Below are 24,761 nucleotides of genomic sequence, written 5' to 3' on the forward strand. Positions count from 1 at the left end.
CTTTGCTGCCCTCCCCAACCCCAAAGAATGAGGCGGAAACCGGCTGGAGTTGCAGACATGGTGTTTATTCAGGGTGTAGCAGGACTTGGGGCTTTTGAGGCTCAGCAGATGGAGAGAAGAAGAGACGACAGGATCCGGGTGGGGCAGCCTCAGCTGGAGGCAAGTGAGGGGCAAACAGCAGGCCTCCCTCTTCAGAGCCCAGGGGCTCAGGCATCACTCTTTGTGCTAAGGGGAGAGGGGTGGTGGAATGAGCTGCACCACCACCACCCACCACCCCAGCATGCAGAGGGCGGGATGGTGCCCTACACCACCCCTCACCTTGGGGCCTAGGGCATCCCGGGTCCGTGCCCTCAGCTTGTTGGCCTGAGTTTCTGCCATGTCTGCCCGCTCCTCTGCGTCGTCCAACTCATGCTGGGCCTTGCGATACTTGGCCAGGTTAGTGTTGGCCTGCTGCTCCTGGGGGCACAGGCAGGCCTGGTCACCCTTTGGTAACTGAGATGGTCAGTCTGGTCCTTACCCCATCCCCAGAAGGGAGCTGGCTTCTGGTCGTCACTTCTGCTCCCACCAGCCATGGCCCTTCTACCCCCTCACCAGTACCCACAGCAGAAAGAAGAGGTTGAGACACTCCTTTCAGAGGTGCCTGTGTGCCAGACCTGGCCTGGAAGGGGAAAGCATAAGGGGTCCCTTCAGAGACAGAGCTAGGTCTCATCTCTTACTGGAGCTGTTAGAAACTTGTCTCTCTTGCCGCTGGGACAGTGGGGGTCACTGAGCTGGGTCACTGCTCTTTAGGGGTAGCCTGCCTATGCACAGTGGGGAAACCATGGCCCAGAGATGGAGCAGGGCTGTGTGCTGCTGGTGCCTCACCTGGCTGCAGAGCCTGGGGCCAGCTGTTAAAGTTGCGTTACCACAGGCATGCTGACCAGTACCAGGCCCCAGGTGCCCAGACCCCCGTGCACTCACCGCCTCTTCAAACTGGCGTTTGTAGCTCTTGACCTTGCTCTGCAGCTTGTCCACCAGGTCCTGCATGCGAGCCAAGTTCTTCCTGTCCTCCTCGGCCTGGGCAGGCAAAGGGGACTCAGGGTTTGCCTGGACCAGGCCAGCTCCAGAGCCGCCCCTCAAGGTGGACCTAGTCACCCACCTGGTACGCGAGCTCCTTGACCCGACGCTCATGTTTCCGCACCCCCTTGAGGGCCTCAGCATGCTTCTTCTGCTCTGCGTCCAGCTCGGCCTCTAGCTCCCGCACCTGTGAGCAGCCGGGGATGGGCCTGATGCCCCGAGCCTGCCCTCGGGCTGGCCCACCCTGCAGGGGAAAGGACTGGGAGGGCTGCACACACCTTGGCCTCTAGCTTCTGCACCTGCTTCTTCCCACCACGGAGGGCAGCTTGTTCCGCCTCCTCAAGCCTTGCCTGTAGCTCCCGCACTGTCTGCTCCAGAGTCTTCTTCATCCGTTCCAGGTGTGCGCTCGTGTCCTGCTCCTTCTTCAGCTCCTCGGCCATCATGGCTGCCTGCAGGAGAGGAGGTGGCATGGTCAGGAGGTGCAAGTCCCTTTGGGCTCTGTTCCAGTCCCCCCACAGCCCCGGCCCAGTCTCACATCAGTGATGGCCTTTTTGGCCTTCTCCTCGGCTTCCCGCCTCTCCTGGGCAGCCTCTTCTACCTCCCCACTCAGCTGGGACAAATCCACCTCTAGCTTCTTTTTCTGGTTCAGCAGGCCTGTGTTCTGGGGGGAAGCAAAGCCTCAGAGCCAGCCAGCAGGCAGCCACCCCACACATCCCTGTGTAGCCTCTCCCCACCTGCGAATGCAGGAGGTTGAGGCGCTCAGTGGCCTCTAGCAGCTCCTGTTCTGCCAGCCGCCGGCTGCGCTCTCCCTGCTCCATGGCGGCCCGCAGCTCCTCCAGCTCCCCGGCCAGCAGCGCAGCCCGCCGTTCCAGGGCCTGTGCCTGCTCCCGGAGCTCAGCCACCAGCCGCTGCTCCTCGTCCCGCCCTGCCTGCTCCTCCTTGAGTTGGGCCTGCAACAGCCGCGTGGCTGCCTGTGCCTCCATGGCCTGGCGAGTGGCATGGCCCAGCTGCAGCTCCAGGTCATTGAGGTCGCCCTCCATCTTCTTCTTGAGCCGCAGTGCCTCGTTGCGGGCCCTTGTCTCTGCATCCAGGGAGGCCTGCAGGGACTCCACTGCCCGCTGGTGGTTTCGCCTATGAGAGTGAGGGATGAAAGGAGGGGTCGTGGCCTTCGAGAAGGGTGGGCACAGACACCACACCAGCTCTTAAAAACGCCCAGGGAATGCTGGAGATGTGAACCCATTTTGGGAATAAGTGACTCATCCCTCCCTGATTTCAAGCCTCTTGTGACTGCCTGTTGCCCATCAGAGCAAGTTCATGGAGAAGAGTGCAGCTCCACAGCAGACAGACATGGGCTGAACTCTGGCTCTACCCCAACTGTGTAACTTTGGGCAAGTCCTTTAGCCTCTCTGCGGCTCACCTCTAAACTGGACAACAATCCAAACCTGAGAAAGTCCTGTGGGAGGGACAAACTAGGTGTCCAGTTCATGCACACAATAGGGCTTCGCAAACATTGCCCTCCCTCCTTTCTCCTACTCTCAGTTGGCTGGGGTGGCAGGGGCTGTTAGCCTGGGGAGGAGGGATGGCCCCGCCCCGCACCTCAGGTTAGTACACTCCTCGTCTTTCTCTGCCAGTTTCCGGTCTACTTCAGCCTTGACCTGGGACAGCTCCAGCTGGATCCGCAGAGTCTTGGTCTCCTCTAGCTCCAGGGCCCCCTGGGGTGCAGAGCAGGCAATATGGCCATGGGGACCCTGAGTTTGTGTGAAGGGAGGGTGGAGGCCAGGGGAGCAGTGGGTCAGTGTCCACCCCAGCCCTGTGGCCCGCCCCTCACCTCAGCCTCCTCCAGTGCAGCCTGGAGCTCGCTCTTCTCCCCTTCCAGCGCCTTCTTGGCTTTCTCCAGCTCCTGGATGCTCTTCCCACTGAGGCTGAGCTGGTCTGTGAGGTCACTGATCTCCTCTGCAGAGTGGACAGGGCACTGAGGGGCCACCCCCATGGCTCCTGCTCCAACCCAACTCCAACTCATTTACCCCTAATTCCAGAGTGACCCCACCAGGGAACCCTGTGTGACTCCAAGGTGCTCCCAATGACGCCAGAGCAGCTCTCTGACCCTGGGGTGGGTCATACCCTGCAGGTTCTTGTTCTCCCGCTTGAGCGTTTCCAGGGCCTCAAGAGCCTCCTCATGGCTGTGCCGCAGCCGGAAGAGCTCAGTGCCCAGGCTGCGGGCCTCCCTCTGAGCCGCCTCCAGCTCCCGCTGCATCTCCTCCTCCTGCCGCCGCCGCTCCTCCAGTGCCCGCTCCAAGTGCCGCTGCTTCTTGTCCAGTGCGGCAGCTGCTGAGGTCGCCCGCTCCAGCTCCAGGGTCACATCCTCTGACTCTGTCTGCAGCCGCAGCTTGGCCTTCTCCAGCGACGAGCACTTGGCGTGAGCAGCCTCTACTCCCTCCTCTGCCTCCTGCAGCCGCAGTGCCAGCTTCTTCCTAGGCCACGGGAGCAGACAGGTTATGGACTGTGTAGCAGAGGGAGGCTGGCAGAAGAATGGCCCCCACATCTCCCCTTGACCCGATGGCTCAGAGGTGCAGGCGTCACCCCGTGCAGTGATGGCCTGGCCAGCAAGGCACTCACTTGGCCTCCTCCAGCTCCTCAGTCCTCTGGATGGCGTCTGCCTCGTACTTGCTCCTCCACTGGGCTACCTCGGCATTGGCCTTGGACAGCAGCCGCTGCAGTTCGGCCTGGGCCTCGGCCTCCTCTTCATGCTGCTCCCGCAGGAGGTCGCAGTCGTGCCGCAAAGCTTGCACGGCATGGGCCAGTGCACTCTTGGCCTGCAGGGACCCCAGTGACCTCAGCATCAGGCCGATGGCCCCGGTGCCCACCCTGCCTGCTCTGTGGCAGCCAGCAGCCAGCCCACCTTGCTCTCCTCCTCCAGCTGCCTCCGCAGTTCCTCCAGGCTCTGGGTGGCTAAGGCCTTCCCACGGCTCAGCTGGCTAATCAGAGACTCTTTCTCCTCGAGCAGGCGGCTCAGCTCCCCTGCAGGCCAAGGGGTGAGCTGGCAGGTCAGGCGGGCGAGGGGCAGCACCGAGGCCCCAGTGTGCCCCAACTGAGACCCTGTCCTCACCGCTCTCGGTCTGCAGCCGCCCACGCTGGGTGCTCGCGTCAGCCAGCTGCCGCTGCAGCTCCTCCACCTTGATTTTGGCCTCACTCAGCTGATCCTCGTAGGCCCGGCACAGCTTCTCTGCACTGGCCTGGGATCCGGGATCAGGAGTCAGAACAAGTTTGTGAATCACAGGGCAGGATGTAGGGCTGCCAATCACAGACTGGGCCCTGGGGTCAGGAACTGGAAGGCTAGACATGTGCCCAGGAATCAAAGGGAGAGCAGAGCCCCAAGTTCAAGGTCAGAGATTCTACTGTTGGACTATGCCTTAAAAGATGGGCGTTAGAAGTGAGAGGACTGGACTAGTCCCAAGGCAGGTGGGTCAGGGTGAGGTTAGGATACTAGAGTCTGAACTCAGCTTGGGACAGTTGTCAGAGGTCAGCTGTCAGGATTAGCTGGTATAAAGGTCAGGTGTCAAGATTGGGTGCTGGGATTCAGGACAGAAAGAGTAAGGACAGGTATTAGGTCAGAGTTCAGAGATCAAGGACTGAGAAGTTGGAATTGGATGCTGGGTCAAAAATGACCTAGAGTCCGAGCATAGAGACTAGGAGCCAGGGTTTGAGGTCAGGATTGGTGTGGGGTTGGGGTTGGGGTTGGGTGCCAGGTGAATGGGTCAGGGGTCAGGGTCAGATAACGAGATCAGGACTAGGGTGAGGCCAGATCGGCATGGGGTGGTCAGGGGTCAGAGGGTGGGGTCAGCTACTGGAATCAGGATTGGTTTAAGAGGCAGGATGGGTACAGGATCAGAGCTAGGGGTCAGAATAGGATGCTGGAGTCAGGTCAGAGGTCAGGGTGAGGAAGGAGGCAGATACCTTGCCGCGGGCCAGTGTCTCAACGTTGGCGCCCAGATCATCCACCTCCATGCGGAGCTCACTCTTCTCCTTTTCCAGCTTCTGCCGCACCCGCTGCAGACTGTCTACCTGCTCACCTAGCTCGGCTGCACTCTCCGCCTGCTTGCGCCGCAGGGCAGCCACCGTGGCCTCGTGCCGCAACGCCGCCTCCTCCAGTTCCCGCCGCAGCCGCCCCAGCTCGGCCTCACGCTTGCGGCAGCCCTCGCGCTGCCCCGCGGACGCGCCACCGGCCTCCTCCAGCCGCTCGCTCAGCTCCTCCAGCTCCCGGGCAGCCTCTGCCCGCTGCTTCTCCACGCGGGCCCGGGCCGCCCGCTCCGCCTCCAGCTCCTCTTCTAGCTCCTCTGCCCGAGCCTGGGGACGCATGGGCGGCAGCTGTCACCTCTGTGGACTCTGACCCCAGTCCCCGCCTGCCCTCATCCCCCACATACCTGCAGCTCCTTGATCTTCTTCTGCAGCTGGGCCCCAAGGAGCTGCTCATCCTCCACCCGCAGGTTCAGCTGACTCAACTCCGAGTCCTTTCTGGAGGTCATGGGGGAGGGGGCATGAGCCAGTCCTGGTCCTAGCTTCCATTAACCTGCCTGGGCCTCCAGTACCAGCCCCAGCATACCCCCTGCCTAAGGCACTCTGCACCCAGAGCAACCCTGAGTGACCTCACCTCGTGATCCCTCTCAAGCTCCGGCCCCAGAGCCCAGTCAGGGCCCCTTGGTCCAGGGAGGGCAAGACACTACCCCCTGCACCCTAGTGACCCTCCTCTGTCAACCCTCCCTGTTAAACTTCTGCAGTAATGGGGAACTGACTAGAGTCCAGAGGGAATAAGACATGGGGTGCAGGCTCAGGAGGCCACCTGCTGGTCAGAGGGGTCAGGTCTGCTGCCCACCCCACACCTACTTCTTGAGCTTCTCCTCCAGCTGCTGCTTGTCCTGGGCCGCATCTGTCACGGACTCCTGTGTCAGCTTCAGGTCACCCTCGAGCTTGCGTTTGGCCCGCTCCGTGTCCATGCGCAGCTTCTTCTCCTGCTCCAGGGAGCACTCCAGCTGTGGAGCAGGACAGGGTGGGTGGGCTCAGCCACTGTCCTGGCTGTCCCAGCCCCACTGCACAGCCCTCTGCTATGATAGCCCTGACTCACGTCTTCCACCTGCTGCTCCAGCCGGAGCTTGGCCTTGGCCAGTGCGCTCACACGGTCCTCCTCGGCCTGCAGGTCGCCCAGGGCCTGCTGGTGGGCCTCCTGCAACGCCTTCTTCTCCTTGGTCAGCCGGGCCACTGACTCATCCAGCGCCGCCATCTCCTCCGTCAGGTTCTTCACCTGTGCCAGGGCCAAGGCCAACATGGGGATGTCTCTCCTGCATTGTCTGAGCAGCCACCACACCAGGTCACAGCAACCGCCCCTTCCTGCTAGGGGACCTCGGGCAAGTCATTTCACTCCGAGCCTCAATTTCTTCATCCCTAAGGGATGTAATACCGTCCTCCTCGAGTTGTACTGAGGGATTAATGAGCAAATGCTCACAAAGCCCTTTGCACGGTGCCTGGCCTCGAGTGAGAAATCAATAGATGCCAGCTATTTTGCTAACAACAGGTGTTCCAGACAGCTGTTTCCTAGTCCTGGCTTCCTCAGTGAGCACCCACGAGAACCTGAATAAGCAGCTTACTCCCTGGAGCCTCACTTTCCCCTCCTGTATAATGGAGTCAATACTCCTGGTCCTGTGAACCACACGGGGCTGTCATAAGAGTTCAATGATAGAAGAAGGCAGGTAAAGGCTCCTAGGGGATGCAGAGCTGGGGAAATGGGGTTCCTGCCTTCAAGGGGCTTGCAGTCCAGGATGGATGACAATCACTAGCATTTCCTGAGCACCTACTATGTGCTGGGCCCTCAGGTGAGTGCTGGCAAAGGTCAGTTACACACTGAATCCTCACCCACCTAACAAGGTACGTGCTGCTATGAACCCCATTGACAGATGAGGAAATCGAGGCCCACAGAAAGGAAGAGACATGCCCAAGGCCACACAGCAGGGGCCTGGCAGAGCCAGGAGTAGAACCTGCAGCAGCCTGGCCCCAAAGCTGGCCCCCTGGCTCTGGGCCTTCCCCTACATCTGGCCCAGCCCACACCTTATTCTCCGTGGCCTGCTTCTCCTTCTCGGCCTTGGCCAGCGTCAGTTCCAGGTCATCAATGTCCTTCTTGAGCTCCGTGCACTCGTCTTCCAGCTTGCGCCGGCGGGCGGCCAGGTCGGCATTCACCTCCTCCTCATCCTCCAGCCGCTCGCTCAGCTCCTTCACCTTCGCCTCAAGCTGCACCTTGGACTTAATGAGCAAGTGGCAGCGCTCCTCAGCATCCGCCAAGTTGTCCTGCTCCTGGAGGGGAACATGGGGAATGGTGCAGAGTCAAGGCAGGTCCAGGTAAACCAGCTGAGGGACACCAGGCCAGGCCCTGGAGAAGAAAGTTCATTTGTCCATGCAGAGGTTTGATACCTGTGCTTAGCTGGGCTCTGAGGACCAAGGAATACCTAAGACCCACTTTTGGCCCTGAAGGGGCTCAGGTGTAGTGGGATGAGGGCTCAGGTAGGGGGATGGACGGGGCGGCGAGAGGGGAATGTTAGACAGGTTGGAGGCAACCCAGAGTGATGCCACAACAAGGGCTGTAGGAGCGAAGCCAGCTGCCAGCTCTGCCCACAACTGGGACGGCCTGCACAGCCATGGAGGGCTCCAGTGTTCTCTCCCACCTCACCGTCTCCTCACCACCTGGCTGCATAACTGTCTCCTGCACTAGAGGGTGAGTTTTGTGACCACAGGCCTGTCTATCTTCCCACTAATGTATCTCCAGAGCTACCTGGGGGCCTGGCACACAGGTGAAGGCATTTGCTGAAGGAAGCAATGGCTCTGTGGACTTGGGGAGATTCCAGACCCTTGATCTCCGCCCTCTGGTTATTACTGTTACCTGCCACCTGGGTTCCCATGGCCCTTACTCAGAGAAGGGAGCCTGGGTCTGTCCAAGGGACAGCAAGAAGGGGAGAGCTGAAGAGATGGGGCTCCACTGCAGCCGTGGCGGGAAGCCACAGTGGCACAGGGGCTGGAGCACTAGGACACACAGACAGACTGAGTCTGTGGGTGGGGAGGTCGGGACTGTGAGAGGCTGAGCATGGACACGAGCCCACAGGCCTCATCTTGTGGTACCTCTGGGATAGGAAGAAAGATCCAGGTGAGGCCTGAGCACCCAGAGCATGCCAGGTCCACCCTGGCCGGGGGTCTGGTTGTGGTATTTCTTCAGAGCAGCCTGGGGTTCTCTGGGGGTATCAGGGGGCACCAGGTCACTGAGGGACCCACTCACTGCCTGCAGCTGCAGGGCCAGGTCATTCTTCTCCTGGGTGACACTGACGTGCGTCTCCTCCAGCTCCTGGCGCTTGGCCTCAGCAGTGGCCAGCGCCCCTCGCAGACCCCGCAGCTCAGCCCGCAGGGCCGCCAGCTCCTCTTCAGCCTGCGCTGAGCGTAACAGCGGCTTCATCTTGAAAAAGAGCTTCATCCATGACCAATTCTTGACAGCATTGAAGGCACGGATGTTCCACTGGATGGTGAACAGGGCATCCCTGGGGAGGGGCAGCCATAGGTGACCAGCAGGCTCCGTGCTGCCCCTTCACAGTAACAGCCCTGATGTTCCCTGGGCACCCACCCTGGGCCAGGCATTGTACTAAGCACTTTAGTGTGTTATCTCATTTAATCCTCCCAACAGCCCTCTCAAGTAAGTCCTAGACACCTCTGCTTTATAGCTGAGGTAGAGGGAGAGGCCCAAGGTCACACGGGTCTGCCTCCAGGGTGGGAGCTCATGAGCCCTGCATGTCCTAGTGGCCCTTGCAATTGTCCTGAAGATACCAGGAATGGTAAAGCCATCGGGCTCTGGGGTCAGACTGCCTGGGCTCACATCCCCCCCTCCCCCCTCCCCCACCACTAGCCAGCTGTGACTGGATCTCTCTGACTCAGATAATCACAGCATCTACCTCTTAGCACTGTCCTGTACTTTAACCAAGATAATGCAAAGAGAGTATTTTGCCCAGGGCCTAGCACTTAAGAGTCTTGGAAAACACTAGATGCCATTATTACCACTCTGGGATGGCCTGGAGTGCAGAGAGAGGTTCTTTTACCCTAACTTTAGAGATGAGGAAACGGAAGCTGGGGGTTGAGAGGCACAAAACAGAACCTTCCCCCTTCAGAGACACCACTAACCAGCCATAGGAGAGACTCTGACCCACAGAACAATATGACGGGGTTCTGAGAGCCTGGTGGTACTGCGAGCTGAGGGACAGCGGCTGCACCCCTTCCCTGTCCCCCACTCCCTTCCCACACCCACCTGCCCCCAAGCAGGTGCTGGTACTCAAGCCGCATGAGGCGGCCCCGGCTCCGCGCCTGCAGTAGCGTCAGAACCTTGGCCAGACGCTGGTCACGAAGCTCCTCCAAGACGCCTAGAAGCCCAGCCTTGAAGAACACCTGGGCAGGGGAGTGAGGTGTAACCAGCAGCCACCCGCACATCCCCATCCAGTGTGACCACCCACACCTGGGTCAGCCCTAACTCCCGGGTGCCCCGACCTTGGTGTGGCCAAACTGGTACTGAGTGTGGTCGATGTCCAGCGAGCCCAGCAGCTTCTCTGTGGCCTTCCTGCTGTCCATGAAGGTGTCATCCGGGATGGCACCGGGGTTCAGGATGCGGTACCTGCGAGAGCAGGGAGGGGCTGGTGAGGAGGGTGTTGGGCAGGGAGCCAAGGACTGAGGAGGCTGGTAGAGATAGCAGGGAAATATTCCTGGGCCTCTCAGAGCCCTGAAGCAGAGGCCCCAGAGGGGCACACACTGAGCAAGCCGGCATCATGACACTGGGGGATTGGGCATGCTCTGCTTAAAAATCTTGGGTTGCATTTACATGCATTCAGTAGTTCTTTAAGAAGCTACAGTATTTACAAAAGGCATGTAGCACCTTTATCATTTTTTTATAATTTTTTAATAATTTATAATTCTTTTGAGAAGGCAAAAAATATAAAGATGATATGGTATAGCATATTACAAAGTGAAGAAACATTTGGGAGAGAATTCTAATCAATAAGAGCCAGGGTTCCGGCATGTTCGTTTCTAAAGTGGACACACTGGCACATGTGTACAGGGCCATGCGGGTCAGGTCAGTGTGGCCACACTGGGAAGGCAAAACCCTGGGAACACAAAAGGCCTCCACTAGGGGCCTGATAAACACCGCATGCTCACTAGACTGTGGGATATTTTACTGCCATAACAAAGTGGATGACGCTACATGTCAATAAACATGTACCCAAAGCCATAGGACAGACACCACCGAGAGTGAACTGTAATGTAAACTATGGACTTTGGGTGGTTATTATGTGTCAATGGAGGTTCATCAACTGTACTAAATGTCCCACTCTGGGGGGGGATGTTGATAACGGGGGAGGCTATGTGTGTGCGGGGGTAGATTTCTATGGGAAATCTCTCTACTGTCCCCTCAATTTTGCTGTGAACCTAAAACTGCTCTGAAAAGATAAAAATTTAAAAAAAGGATGATGATGCAGACTTATGTCTGTTGATAAGAAGCAACCTCTTTCTCTTACGTGAAAAAATCTCATAGAAGTGTGTGTGCACATGCATGCACCCATGTGTACAGTATTTGCATGGACACGTGTATAATGGTCAGTGTGGATGACCACAGTTACTTCTGGAGGGGGAGGGAACTATGGATGCCTGTAGCCTGACAAAACCAAACCTACAAAGGGAAGGGGAGGGGGCTAATAGCACTGACTGAGCGCCCACTAGGTGCCAGACATTCTACAAAGTCTAGTCCACATGAACCCTCGTTCAACTCCCCAGTCTACGTCCAGCTCTGCCTGCCCACTGTGCTCCAGACTAATAAATGCAGTCTTCACCTCAACTTCTTTTCTAGGATATCTGCTGGAGACATTTCAGACTTGACATGTTCAAAGTAGAGCTCAATCCACTCTTCCCTCACACCCCCAAAAATATAAAAATCCTATCTTAGCATCTCAGTAAATCTACCACCAACTCCCCAGTTGCTCAGGCAGAACACCTGGGAGTCACCCTTGTCTTTTCTTTCTTTCTTATTCTGTATCCAATTCATCAGCAAGGCCTGTTGGCTGCATCTCCAATATTTACCTCGAGCCTGTTTACTTCTCCCCCAGCCCACCCGCAGGTCTCAGACACCACCACCTCCCACTGGACGCCCAGAGCCCCCGTCCCAGTCCCCCTGCATCACTCTCTGTGATTGGAGCTGTCTGTCTGTTTGGCTCTAAAATGTGTGCCCTTCCCACCCCCTCAGGCTGCTGCCTCCACCAGGGTGGAGGGCAAAGGGGAAGGCAGCTCTGTGCGGGGAGCTGGGGAGGAGCCAGGCTGGGGCAGGGAGACACCCACCGCTGCCGGAAGTCGGTGTAGAGCAGTCTGTTGGGGAATCCTTGGCGGCAGATCCGGATCCCCTCAAGAACCCCATTGCAGCGCAGCTGGTGTAGCACCAAGAAGGCATCTATGACTCCTGGACATGGTGAGGGTTAAAGGAAAAGGTTAGAGGTCAATGGAGACACCTTCATGCCCAAGAGAAATACTAACAGTCCAGACACAGGGCTTACTTTGAGGCTGTGCAGGCCCGGTGGAGGGGGAAGACCCAGCTTCTAGTCTGCCCTGTCCCCTCCCTCCGATGTTCTCCCACCCCAGCAACCCAGCCCTGAGGTGACTACCTGGGGTCTTGTTCTCGTTGGGGACAATGCAACGGACGAAGTGGGGCTGTGTGGCCCGCAGGTTGGTCATCAGCTTGTTGAGGTTCTCCTGAGGGTGGGGAGAGGGGAGAAGGCACAAGAGGGCAGAGAAGCAGAATTGGAAACCGCAGTGGATCAGCCCGTTAGGGACGGGTGAGCTGGACGCCTAAGTGTGCCGCAGCACGTCTTTCACTCTGTTCCTTGTGACCCTCTGCCCTCTTCTGCTTGACTGGGCCTCGTCACCATCACCAAAGTCTTCATTCTCTCACCCGATCCCCATCCCTCCCACAGGCCCCTGTGGTTCCCACCCCATCCCCCCAAACCCTGCCCAGGCAGCATGGGGACGGGAAGCAGCACAGACTTGCTGTGATGTTCACGTGGAGAGGAGTTAAACATCACTGCAAGTCTTAACAGCCGCCCGCCCAGGGTGCAGGGGACAGAGCAGGGAGCCAGGGACGGGGTTGGAGGCTGGCAGGGTGAGGCCCTGCACGGGGCCCAGACTGGGCCTCACCTTGTGCAGCTGGGACACCGTCTGGAACGATGCTGCCTTCTTACGCTTCTCTTTCACCCCAGACTTGGGGGGCTCGGCTAGGAGAGACATGGGACCAGTCATTCCAGGGGACATCACTCTGTGAGTCCCCTACAGAATCTTGTCCCTCAGTACTCACTGGAGCAGGAGCCTGCATAGTTCTCGTAGAGGGTAGCCAAGAGCTTGTTCTGTGACTTTTGGAAGATGGGGACCACCGTCTCATTCAGTGGATCCTTGTTTTTCTCCAGCCAGCCCACGATGCTGTAAGGCACCTGCCAGAGACCAAACAGGTGCTGAGCCAAAGTGGGGGAACCCAAAGGAGGGAGGAGACTGGTCAAGAGCTGGGGTTCCAGCAGTCACCTACCACGCCCGCATAGTGGACCACCTCAAAGTGGGCCTGGTATTTGCGCTTCTTGTCAGGCCGTGGCTGCTGGAAATTGGGTGACTTCCCCGCATGGTTATCATACAGCTTGGCCCGGAAGCTGGCATCTGAGGCCTTGGGGAACATGCACTCCTCCTCCAGGATGGACAGGATGCCCAGTGGCTGGGGACAAGGAACAAGCTTGAGGGGCCTCCATCAAGCCAGCATATCCTGGCTGGGCTGGACCTCCATTTCCTAGAGCCCCTCCCTCTGGGAGCCTTCCCAGACCTCCCAACATCAGCCGGGAAAGACGGAAACCAGACTTGTGCCCAGGAGCCCTGTCTTCTAAGAGAGAAAGAAAAGTTTGTGGTCTGGCTTCTAACCCCTTTCTGCATGATTTGCAGCTCCGAGTCATCCTCTTTGCTTATAAGAAGTGTGCAAACTCAAACTGGCATCTCTGTACCCACTCACTCATACCCTGTACCCGGCATCCATGGTCTCACACACACACACACACACACGGTACAGTCAACAAAAGCAGCTGAGTTCAAATTTTGGCTTCCTCACTTACTAGCTGTGGGGCTCTAAGACCACTCTAAGCCTCAACTTCCTAACCTGCAAAACGGGGAAATAAAGACTTTCAGTGCCGCTATCAAAGCATAAAAACTGCCGACCCCCTAAATGTCCAATAGTAGGAGATTACAGAAATGCAAAAAAATCATCTGCTGAACTATTGTGCTTTCTTCAACAATGTTCAATGTTCAAAATACATTTCAGGAAAAAGTAAGATGAGGAATGAGTCTGTGTCTATAAGACAAAATGGATGCCCAAGGTAAAGGATTTGGAGGAAACTAACCAAAGTCTCAAAATCCAGGTTGTGGTAGGATTGAGGGAAACATTTTTCTCCCCTTTATTTCTGATTTTTCAAATTTTCTTTGATTTTTCTTTCTTCCAGTCTTTGTACAATGGAGCAATATATGTAATGTTTCACAATCAGATAAGCAAATAAGCCAACACGCCCTACCCTGCTTGCTCCCAGGGCAGTTCTGAGGGTCCAATGAAATTGTGGCTGCAGTAGGGCCTTGTGAATGCAAAATCACGTGCACCCATGAGGGGCTATTGTCAACAGTGCCAGGATGCACACTCACATACACACACCGCTCACATATACTCACCAACACACATTCACACTCAATCTCTGATACACCTATTCACACACATGCACACATTCCCATCTATACACATGTGCAGACATACACTGTCACAGCCACACTCACATTCACAGCTCACTTCAGTGCACAATCACACACATGCATGCTTGCACACATTCACTCACATACAAGCACACATTCATTCCTGTTCCCTCACTGCACCCACACCCTCCCTTCCTTGCAGTGACCTTGCCACAGGCCCCACCTTCTCGATGAGGTCAATGCAGGGCTGCAGGTCCAGGCCGAAGTCGATGAAGACCCAGTCAATGCCCTCCCGCTTGTACTCCTCCTGTTCCAGCACAAACATGTGCTGGTTGAAGAACTGCTGCAGCTTCTCGTTGGTGAAGTTGATACACAGCTGTTCGAAGCTGTTAAACTGCAGAGGGAGGTGCTGGGCTCAGCAGGCCTCCTTGCAGATGGGGGAAGGGAGCCCCATAGAGGAACAGAGATGTGCAAGAGTCCGCTCCTGCCCCTGCCCATCCATAGTCCTCTGCCCCAGAGAGAACAGAGCCTGGGGGTGTGGGCCAGCTCTCACCTCAAAGATCTCAAAACCAGCAATGTCCAGGACCCCGATGAAGAACTGACGGGGCAGCTTTGTGTCCAGCGTCTGGTTGATCCGAGACACTAGCCACCGGAACAGCCGGTCGTAAGTGGCCTTGGCCAGAGCCCCTACGGCAAACACCACCTGGAGACACAGGGAGGCTGGGCTGGGACCTGGCAAGGTGGGGACCCTGCCCAGGCTGTCCCCACGTGGGCTCTGGTCTGCGAGCAGCTCACCTGCTCTACGCTCTGGCCCTTGGTCACGTACTCATTCCCCACACGTACTCGGGGGTGCAGAAGACCTTTGAGGAGGTCCCCACTGCTGACCCCCATCAGGTAGGCAGCCTTGTCAGCACCTGGCAGGGCACACAGGTGGGATAAGAAAGAGGAGGCCAAGAATACAGATACTTAGGGGCTCTACTGGCCTCACCTGGGATTAGGAGACGGAGGCTGGGAGAGGTCAAGTTCAGGGCCAACAAATTATACAGCTCAGGAGGGTAAGGGTCTGGAGTTGAGAAGTCAGGGCTTACAATCAGGGCCAGGTAAGACTGAGGTCAAAAGTTGTGGACAGGGGTTAGAGTTAATAGTCATGGATAGGACGTTGGGATCAGGGTCAAGATGATGAACAAGTTGGGCCAGGGTCAGGGCCCCTCACTCTCAGTGCCGTCGGCCTCGGCCTGCTCCTCCCGCTGCTTCTGCTTGAACTTCATGTTGCCGAAGTGCAGGAGGGCACCCACGATCTTATAGCAGGCGCACTTCTCATCCACACTGAAGCCCAGGATGTCCATGGCATGCTGAGGTGGGGGACGGCGGGATCAGAGAAATCTGGGCTCCTCCAGGTTCCAGCCAAGCCAAGGCCACTGAAACTGCTCCCTGATCTCCATCCAGCCTCACACATCCCCACACTGCAGGTATCCCACTCTGCTGCCCTCCCACCACAAACGTACGTCAGTGGCCATGAGTTCCTGCCCATCGTCCATGTTGTCCACAGTGATGACACCCTGGCTGCAGAAGTGGTAGTCATAGGGGTTCATAGACAGAAGCAGCATGTCTGGGGGACATAGGGCAGAGAAGGGTGGGTCTGGCTGTGTTTACCAGCTACCCTCCTTCTCTCCCATCCCAGTGTGGTGAGTCTTGAGGGCCAGCCTGGCAAGAGAGTCTAGGGCCCTCCTAGGACTTCTCTGTAGCCTGAGTTTCTCGCCACCCTCATGCCATGGATTCTCTTTCTTTATTGTTCTCTGAGGAATGAGCCCCAGTCCCTACATCTTACTTATCCCTCGACCATTGCTCATGGCCATGCCTCTGGCCCAGACCCTGTGCTGGATGCTGGGGACAGGAAGGACCAGACTTTGCCCTTGAAGGGCTTGCAAGAGGGGGGAGCTGGGCCTAGACAGAGCCATTGCTCCTCCCTTGGTGCTGGGTGGGGCCTCTCTACTCTCAGGACAGCAGGAGGAACAAGCTTGCCAGGACAGTGGTGCTAAGGGGCCTATCCCCTAGCACAAGAGGAGAGGGCTCAGCAATTATCAGAAGTCCCAGGAAGGGAGTAGGGGACAGAAGGGGCTCTGAGTCCCCAGGAAAGAAGGGATGTCACAGACTCCAGAACAGTGAGGCAACAGACACCCCAGGGCCCGGTCTGATAGAGCCAGGAAGGCGCCAGCAGCCCCGCTCCCACCCAGCCACCCCTGGCCCTCACCCTGCAGCTCTGGCTTCTTCCCTGAGAGGATCTGGTAGTAGACATGGTAGCTGCGCTCGCCGGGCAGCTGGAAGATCACCCGCGACTTCTCCAGGAGATCTGGGAGAAAGGGAGGCGCTGGCCTACCATCCCCTGCACCTCCCCAGAGTGGGTCACCCCAACAGGGCTGAGGGGGCAGGGAGAAGGTGTCAGCGAGGGGCAGGGGTGTGTGTGGAGGCGCTGTGTCCGCACACAAGCCAGCATTGCTGAAGGGCGTCTCTCCATCAGTGCACGTGTCACAGTGTGGGAATGTGTGTGTGTCTGTCTGTATGTCTGTGTGTCTCTGTGTGTGGGTGTTCATTTGTCCTTTCCTTCATCTATGCTTTCATTCATTCACCCATGGACCACACTCCTTTCCTCCAGAGAAGTGCTGGTGTGTCAGTGTGTGCGTGGAGCAGAGTCTCCGTGTGTCTGCACATGGTTAGTCTGGGCGTGAATTATGATGTTCCTCGTCCATCACCACATGCCTGTGCTTATCCATCAGGATCTGGCCACACATCCCAAGGTGGGGCATGGTCAGTGCACGGGCCCCTCTGCGCATGCGGCCTGGGCACCTGGGGTCTGTGCAGTGGGGCTGAGTCAGGCGGGATGGGCAACAACTCGAGGGATGTTAGGGGAAGCTTCCAGGAAGGATGAGGACTCGATGTGTAGAGATGAGGCTGGGGCAGGAGGGACAGAGGCCTGCCCTCTCAGGGCCAGAGACAAGCTAGGTTTGGGTAACGGCCCAATCACGAGGAGCCTGACTCTCCAAATAAGGATTTGGGTCTCCATCTTAAGGTGATGGGATCTAGAAAAGGTTTTTAAGCAGAAATCAATGTGGTCAGCCTAGTATCCATGAAAAGATCACTCTGGCTGGAAGATCAAGCAGAGAAATGGAGGCTGGGAGACCAGGAAGAGGTTGGTGGAATGTTCCAGGTGAGAGGTGAGGTGGCCTGAGCTGGGCATTGGCCAGGGCATGGAAAGAAGTGCCTGGAACAGGCGGGAACCCCAAGGACTTTATGATGGATGCTCAGCCTGAGCAGAAAGACTCAGGCGTAGGCCTCTGTCCCCCACCCCACCCTCCCCCACCCTCTCCCAGACTCACAGCTGTCAATATCTGCGGATGCCAGCTTCCCAGAGGGACCAAAGTGAATGCGGATGAACTTGCCCTGTGGGCAGAGGAGCAGCCTCAGTCAGGGGGCCCAGCCAGCGCTGCTCTCTTGGCTGAAGGCTCCCACCACCTGTGTCCCTGCTGCTGATCCCGCTCCGCCCCACCCGCCTCTCCCACTGTGGCCACTCACAAAGCGGGACGAGTTGTCGTTCCGCAGGGTCTTGGCGTTGCCAAAAGCCTCCATGGCAGGGTTCGCCTCAATGATTTGATCCTCGAGGGTCCCCTGGTGGTGGCAGGTGAGAGGTCTGTCAGCCCTGGTGCTCACTGACTGGGAGACCAGAGCAGCCCATAGTCCTGGGTATCAGCCTATCCCAGACAACTCTGGTTGGGAAGGGGAAGGGGGGCTCCCCAGGACCCCACAGCTATTGCCTGCCCCACTCACATGGCCCCATACTTACCCCAGTCTTTGTAGCCAGAAATTGCTGGGGGGAGAAGGAAGACAACATTAGAGGGTGTGAGGTCTTACCAGGCCAGAGGGGCAGGGGGGTGGCAGTGGTTAGCAGGACAGTGAACGTTAGTCACCCAAATATGTAGCCCCCCACCCCACTCCCCATGCCTGACCCTCCCAGGACTGTTAGGAGAAATGCTAGAAAGTGGGAGCAAGCATGGCCCTAGTCAGGGGCTTGAGGCAGGGGGCTATGTCTGGGAGTCTCCTACTCGCAGCCCTTCTCCTCCCCCCAGCTCTGTCTCTGGCCTCTTCTGTATCCTTTCGTTTCCCATACTCGGGGAAGTGGCCCCTACCCCAAGCGTAGAGGTTCCTGACTAAAATCTACTCCCCTTCAGAGCTCAAATGCCCCCTCCTCTAGGAAGGCTTCTCTGATGCTCCGAGGCTGGAAGAGACCTCTTCCCACCTGAACCTTCTTACCCCTCACCTCCCTCTGTGACAGCACAGCCCTTCTTCACACTTCCCCTTTGTATTGTGATTCGGTGTGTCTTCACTGTAAAATGTACTCCTACTATTATTCAAAATGGCCCTATCAGGTGCATATTATTAGCCCTAATTTGCAAATAAGGAAACTAAGACTCAGAGAAAGTAAGTGGTCTGCTCAGGGCTGCATGTGAGTTGGGGGCAGAGTAGGCACTAAGCCCAGGCATCTTGCCTCCCACGACACCCACAGCCACCAGAATGTCTCATCTAGAGGGACTTACTGACTTGAGAGGAGCCCCTCGTTCCTCTCCTAGCCTCACCCTTGTCTTCCCTCCATTTCCCTTTCCTTCTCTTCCCTACCCTGGCTCTCAGCAGCCTGGGAAGAAAGGGAGAGAAAGGAAGGAATGGATTCTGGAGTGACAGGCGCCATGCCACCAAGAGACTGGTTTTTCACTCACCTCCAGGGAGCCCAAGACTTAAAAATCCCCCCAGAGATACCGCTGGGGGAGAGAGGCAGGAGGGAAATGGCAGGAGCACCCGCCCCCAAGCTCCACCCCACACACTCAAGTCCAGGGCTTTTGAACAGGGTTCTTTCTGCCCGGTGTGGTCAGATTTGGAATCAAGGGGAGGGGGGTTGAAAAGGCTTTTAAGTTCCAGCACCTACGGCCCCTGTAGGTCAGCCTATCTCTCCACCTCCCTTGCCTGACACCCCCGGACTCTACAATGCAGGGCTCCTTTCTGCCCAGGGCCCTCCCTGCCGGCTCTGGCCTCTCCCTGCCCTCCATTCCTGTTAGCGGACCAGCCCCAACTTTCTGCAGTATCCTCACAGACACTTTAGGGGTTTGGAAAATGGGGTGGGGAGGGGAAGGAGGAAAAAGTGCCCAAAAGTCAACAGCAAAAACAAAACAAAACAACAAAAACAACCACCACCACAAGAAAAAACCAAAACTGAAACAAAAATCAAAAACCAAGAAAATCAAATGGGGAAAAAGGAAAAGACAAAAAGACAAAAAAAAAAAAAAAATTAAAGTGGAAAAAAGAAAAGAAAAAGAAAAAAGAAAAATGCCCCAGAATGAAGCAAGGCTCAACAGGCCCAGGAGAGGGGGCTGTGTGGGAGGAGGCCTTAGGCTTCTAGAGAGAAAAGGCAGCCCATTTTGGGGTGTTTGGAGGCAGGAACATACACAGAGCTCTGAACAACTGGCCCTGGGGCTGGGAATGAATGTTGTACCTCAAAAACAAAAACAAAATACTGCTCCCCATTGTTTCAGAAATTTTCAGAAATGGTACAGAAATCATGGGGTGCAAAACTGCCCCCTAACCTGGCTGTTGGGAATGCCAAGTGCCCTTGGCTCTGGCTAAACCCTGTATAAGCCTGATTCTTTGATTGACAGCAGGTAATTGAGTCTTTGGTGCATGAAAACCAAGAAAACAATCATTTCTTAGTAAAAGCAGCCTATCTGGTCAACTCTTTCAAAATATGAAAGTCATGATGGAAGGGAAAAATTATATAAAAAGTTTAGGAATAGGGATGTAGTCCCACCCTTCTGTGTTACAGATGGGAACACTGAGGCAGGCCTGGAACTGGTCACACAGTGTGGCAGAGGTGGCCACAGCCTCTCTGGTCAAGCCTTGCTCAGGCCAGAGTCCCCCATCAGGGTGGGAGGCTCAGGCAGGGCTGTAGGCTCTGGGGAATCAACTTTGTAAAAGGAAAAAGAAAAAAAAAAGGAGAAAGAAAAGAAAAACAGTGAGAAGCAGTGGGGAGCGGCGCCCGCGTGGGCGAGTCTTACGGCCTTCTTGCCCGGCCCGTCTCCCAGGGCAGCGACGATGGCAAAGTACTGAATGACCCGCTTGGTGTTAACCGTCTTACCGGCCCCCGACTCTCCGCTTGGACGACACAAACACGAGTCACCAATGCCCATCTGGCCAGTCTAATTCCTCCCATCCCCCAACGCCCCACTGCTGGAGCAGGGCCCTTCTGCCCTCCCCCAACTCAGCTCCCAACTCAGGACCCCCAACTCAAAACCCCCAAAGACAGATCAGCCCTCAGAGGTGTTGAGTTGTTTACAAAGCAAGCTAGTGTAGACCATCCCTGTGAGATGAGAACACACATGATGATGCCATTGTTTACTGAGCACTAATTTAGTGCCAGGTGCTAGGCCAAGGGCATTACCTGTGTCGGCTCATTTAAGCCCTAGAAACCCTGTAAGGCAGGACCCATTATCCCCCTCATCCTATGGATAAGGAAATGAGGCTCAGAGAAGTTATGTGCCTGTCCCTGTTGTGTGCCAGGCACATACATTAACTCGCTGATTTCTACAGCTCTGTGTGGTAGGTGGGCAGGATTGCTCTGTTTTCACTGATGAGACTCAGAGGCCCATGGGCACCAACAAGAAGTGGACATAGGAGAATTTGAACCCAGGTCTTTCCGGTTTCAAATGCCTTGCTCTTAACCACCAGGCTGCACGCACACACACACTCACACACAATGTCCATGTTGGCTTGGCTGGACATGAACTTGGCATATAAGAATTTCACCACTTTCCCATGGGGGCAAACAAAGGATCAGAAATAAGATTCAGAGATAAGGAGATGGTAAGAAGGAGGAAAGGGAAAGGAATCTCCCCAATCCCCTCGAGCCAGAATCAGAACTCCCAAAAGACCAAAAGGTGGGAGAAGATTCCAGGCCCTGGGAGAGGGGTTATCCGGGCTGGTGATCACTCCGTGCTTGGGTATCCCTTCCCTGCCCGTCACCCATAATGCATCTGCCCAGAATGGAGGCACAGAAAACGCTCTACTTTAGCTTCAGCAGGGACACTGCCTCCAGGTGGTAAAAGCCCTGCCCTAAGCAATTTAGAACCAACCCTGGAAATGATTTTAATTCCACTCCCTTCCTGCCAGATGGTCAGAATTTCCCACCCCATCCCCAGAGCCCCACACTCACGTGATCAGCATGGACTGGTTTTCTCGGTCTGGAGGAAAGGAGAGGGGATAGGGAAGTTAGCCAAGGTGAGGGACTAGCCACAAGTGGAACACCTTGGGTATCCATGGCACTGGGGCAGCCCTTCCACACACCAGGACCAGAAATGGGAAGGACCAGGTGGGACCCTCCAGACTGCAGGCCAGTTCCCACTTGGAGAGACAGAATGGCTATGCTAAAGTATCCAGCAACATCAGAAGGAGGGCAGGGCAAGTGGAGGGAAAGGGGTCCTTTATAGAGGCCTCCCTGGAGCCGGGGTAGGGATCTTGGGTGGGGAGAGGAGTCAAGGCGGCCCTTACTGCGCAGCATGTCATTGTAGGCGTTATCTGCCACCGCATATATGTGGGGCGGGGCCTCCGAGCGGCGCTTTCCCTTGTAAGCGACCACCACGGAGGCCGTGTAGATCGGGAGCCATTTGTAGGGGTTGATGGTGACACAGAAGAGACCCGAGTACGTCTGAGGAGACAGTGGATAGGTGAGTTGTTGCAGGTGAAGTCCCCATTCCCAGGACCCAGCCCTCACAAAACCGTGACCCTTGCAATATTCCCCAAGGAGCCACCTAACGTGCCACGCCATACCCAAACCTCCAGCCCCACCTCCAGCCCGTGGCCACGCCTCCAGAGCCCCACGACATTACCCTGCCCCACCTCTAGCCCCGCCCCCACTCCACACAGCCCCGCCCTTTCCCCATGGCCCTGCCCCCACGGCCCCGTGGCTCTTCCTTTAGCCCCGCCCCTGCAGCTACGGCTCCGCCCCCACAGCGCACAGCCCCGCCCCAGCTGTGACCCTCCCCGGCCCGTGTCTCACATAGATCATCCAGCGAGCATAACGCTGGCGTAGGTTGTGCAGCACGGCTGCCTCGTTCAGGTGCGTCATCATGGCCATGTCCTCCAGCAGGTCGAAGCGGGGCGGGTTCATGGGCTGCAGTTCGGCTTCGCGCACTGTCAGCATCTGCCAGGGAGGCCGTATCGTGGGCTGGCGGGCAGGCAGGAACCGACTGACCTCAGCCTCTCACCCCTGTCTCTCCCAGACCCCTTTTCATCCAGAGCGCGCTGGCCAGGAGCTGCACCCCTGGGGACAGAGGAGCTAATCCCGGGAACAGGGGGAGCCAAACCTTCTGGTCTTTGGTTTCTACGTTGACTCTGCCCCCGCTAGCCTCCGACTTGACCTCGGCCTCCACGTAGGCATCCTGTTCATCAGGCACCCATACCCGCTTCTTCCCTGGATGTAGGGGAGAACATTGGGGCTCTGAGAGCGCCTGAGGCACATCCAGGAGTTGGGAGCCCAGCTGGGATTCCCAAGCCGCGTCCATAGAGCTGTGCCCCTCCCAGGAGCCCCTCTATCAGAATGCAGGAGTATCTAGAGAAGATCCTTCCAGACCCAGGCTCCTGGAAGGGCAGAGCTGGGAGGGTCCCTAGAGATCTTCTCAGAGGATTCCCTGACTGAGGTAACAGTCCCTTACCACCCTGGATTACACACTTGGGTTCAGATTCCTGCGTCTGTCATATTTGCCCTGTGACCTCGGGAAAATCCCTCATTCTCTCTGGGCTCATTCAAAGGCAAAATGTTATGGGCATCTCCTGAGGTCCCATATGGAGCAGCCCTCAATATTAGGCACATAATTTTCAGGGTGGTTCGGCCTCCCCCATTTCACTGAAGGATCACACCTAGGTCTCCTAACTCTGTCCTGTGTTCCTTCCTGCTTGGCCAGCTGGCCCAAGAGCCCATATTTCGTGGTAGTTAAAGGCACGGACTCAGGCTGCAGACTGCCAGGTTCTGTTCCCCGTCCTGCCACTTAATAGCCAAGTGCCTTAGTCAGGACCAGCTACATACCTTGCAGGCCCCAGTGCTAAAATGCAGGCCCGCTTGCATTTAACAATTAAATAATTATTAAAAGTTAAATTGCATAATAATTTAAAAATTATTAAAAGTTTCAAGATGATGATAGCAGAGTGTTAAATCAAGCATGAGAACCTTCTGAGGGTGGTGCCCTGTGCAACTGCAGAGGTTCCACATCCCTAAAGCTGGCCCTGGTCCCCACCTCCCCAGGTTGTTGAGATGATGCATGGAAAGTCATCTGCCCTGGGCCTGGCACACAATAAGCACTTGATACACACCGGCTATTGTTATTATTGTCCTATGAGCAAACCAGATCATAAATAGTAGTCTTTATTCCTGTCCCTAATAAACAGAGGCTTTGGCTCTATGGAAAGCACTAAAAATAACTCCAGTACAGGTCTTATGGAGACGTGGAGGCAGCCTGTACACATACCAGTCACTCTCATCTCAGAGGCCTCAGGCTCCAGCCACAGAGTGCAGCTCCGGGAGGCAGGTGATATTGCCCCATTTTACAGAGGAGCAAACTAAGGCTTGCTCACAAATACAGAGGGTCCCTGGGAATTTAGCCTCAAGGTCCCAGACTCTGAGGGCAAGGTCCAGGGCTAAAGCTGTCAGGCCAAAGCGCTCCTTCATCCCCGAGCTCAGTGCCACCCCTCCCCACTCCTGGTCTGAGTCCATAAGGGGTTCCCTGTGGCTGTGCCCCTTCTTGCCTTTACTTACCATCCCACAGGACAGAGTGCACCTTCATAAGCTCAGGGTAGCCCTGGCGGAGGTAGCGGGCAGCCTCCCCAAGTTCACTCACATCCATCATGGCGGTGGCACTGAGAGGTGGAGGATGAGGAACTAAAAATCTTGGAGGTTCAAGGCGGTCCAAGGCAGCAGGCACTGGAAGATGGCAGTAACGGAAGAACTGAGGGACCAGGGGCCCCAAACTGGGGCATAATCCAACAACCCACAAGGCCTAATACTAGGTGATCTCCAGGGGCTCCCCACTTCAGCCTCCCTGGTGAGCCCCCAACACACACATGCACACTCTCAAAAGCCAGAGCATCCTCTCCCACAGACACAGACAGACTCATGCCCACCCACAGGCACCCTCACCCACCCACTCGCTTGCCCTCCCTTCGGGCAACCCCAGCCCTGATCACCCACCTCAGCACCACGATGAGGGCTGGGAGCCGGGCTACCCCTTTTATTGCTGCCGTCAAGGTCAACGGAGGAGAGCTATGTCAGCAATCTCCACGTGTCACAGCCCCCCCAGCCTGGACACAGGACACAAAAGGCAAATTCCCTTTTATCTCTACCAGCACGGCCCCTGAGCTATTTTTACCTCCCATTGTCAGGGGATCACAAAGGCGGAGAGAGACACTCCACTGAGAGACAGGGAGGCTGGGATTCAGAGACTGACAGGCATAGGGACAAAGCAGTGAGAGACTTGGGAAGACTGAGGAGCTTAGAGAAAGAAACTGAGTCACAGGGAGTCTGATACACCCAGAAAAAGACCTATACCCCCAGAAACGGAGAGCTAGGAGACTCCAAGACGGGGAACAACAGAATGCCCTCTGGGACTATTTGGTCCAACCCTCTCTATACATCCTGGGAAACTGCGCCCCAGAGAAAGGAAAGCACTGGCCAAGCCTCACAGATAAGCAGTGGCAGAGACCAGGTCAAAAAGAGAAGCAGAGAGAGTGAGACATGCCTCTCCAAGCACCTGGATGCTGTCTCTTTCCCCCTACCTCTATCTCCATCTCTCTGGAGTCCC

General features: G+C 56.5%; 1 protein-coding gene across 2 annotated transcripts; it reads right to left on the reverse strand.

Annotated features, from left to right (window-relative positions):
• Positions 1-44: 44 nt before the first annotated feature.
• MYH7B (myosin heavy chain 7B) lies at positions 45-23,835 on the reverse strand. Of its 2 annotated transcripts, XM_058562833.1 has the most exons (41): positions 23,720-23,835; positions 22,275-22,381; positions 21,968-22,111; positions 21,460-21,616; positions 21,125-21,152; positions 19,971-20,067; positions 17,714-17,737; positions 17,446-17,538; positions 17,250-17,313; positions 16,127-16,225; positions 15,381-15,484; positions 15,089-15,227; positions 14,671-14,789; positions 14,429-14,578; positions 14,099-14,269; positions 12,686-12,865; positions 12,461-12,593; positions 12,304-12,380; positions 11,775-11,862; positions 11,455-11,572; positions 9,619-9,742; positions 9,383-9,519; positions 8,369-8,624; positions 7,153-7,395; positions 6,176-6,352; positions 5,938-6,083; positions 5,478-5,568; positions 5,011-5,400; positions 4,163-4,289; positions 3,956-4,074; positions 3,673-3,869; positions 3,178-3,527; positions 2,885-3,009; positions 2,653-2,768; positions 1,791-2,187; positions 1,592-1,717; positions 1,335-1,505; positions 1,139-1,243; positions 961-1,056; positions 319-456; positions 45-225 (listed from the first exon to the last, which is right to left on the reverse strand). In XM_058562833.1, the coding sequence occupies exons 1-41, from the start codon at positions 23,808-23,810 to the stop codon at positions 214-216; spliced, it is 5,826 nt and encodes a 1,941-aa protein (XP_058418816.1). In that variant the 5' UTR covers positions 23,811-23,835; the 3' UTR covers positions 45-213. The 2 variants fall into 2 exon arrangements, with proteins under 2 accessions (XP_058418816.1, XP_058418815.1); XM_058562832.1 differs by lacking the exons at positions 19,971-20,067; positions 21,460-21,616; positions 21,968-22,111; positions 22,275-22,381; positions 23,720-23,835 and having other exon boundaries at positions 21,125-21,402.
• Positions 23,836-24,761: the final 926 nt, after the last annotated feature.

This window comes from Diceros bicornis, chromosome 19 (assembly GCF_020826845.1).
Source record: "Diceros bicornis minor isolate mBicDic1 chromosome 19, mDicBic1.mat.cur, whole genome shotgun sequence".
NCBI lineage: Eukaryota > Metazoa > Chordata > Mammalia > Perissodactyla > Rhinocerotidae > Diceros > Diceros bicornis.

Bases quoted from the DNA above. Each gene is read 5' to 3' on its own strand.
- MYH7B (XM_058562833.1), bottom strand. From the start codon at position 23,810: ATGATGGATGTGAGTGAACTTGGGGAGGCTGCCCGCTACCTCCGCCAG. The intron at 22,112-22,274 runs GTTTGGCTCCCC...CCTCCCTGGCAG, and splicing joins TAGAAACCAAAGACCAGAAG to ATGCTGACAGTGCGCGAAGC. The intron at 9,520-9,618 runs GTCGGGGCACCC...TCCCCTGCCCAG, and splicing joins ACCAGTTTGGCCACACCAAG to GTGTTCTTCAAGGCTGGGCT.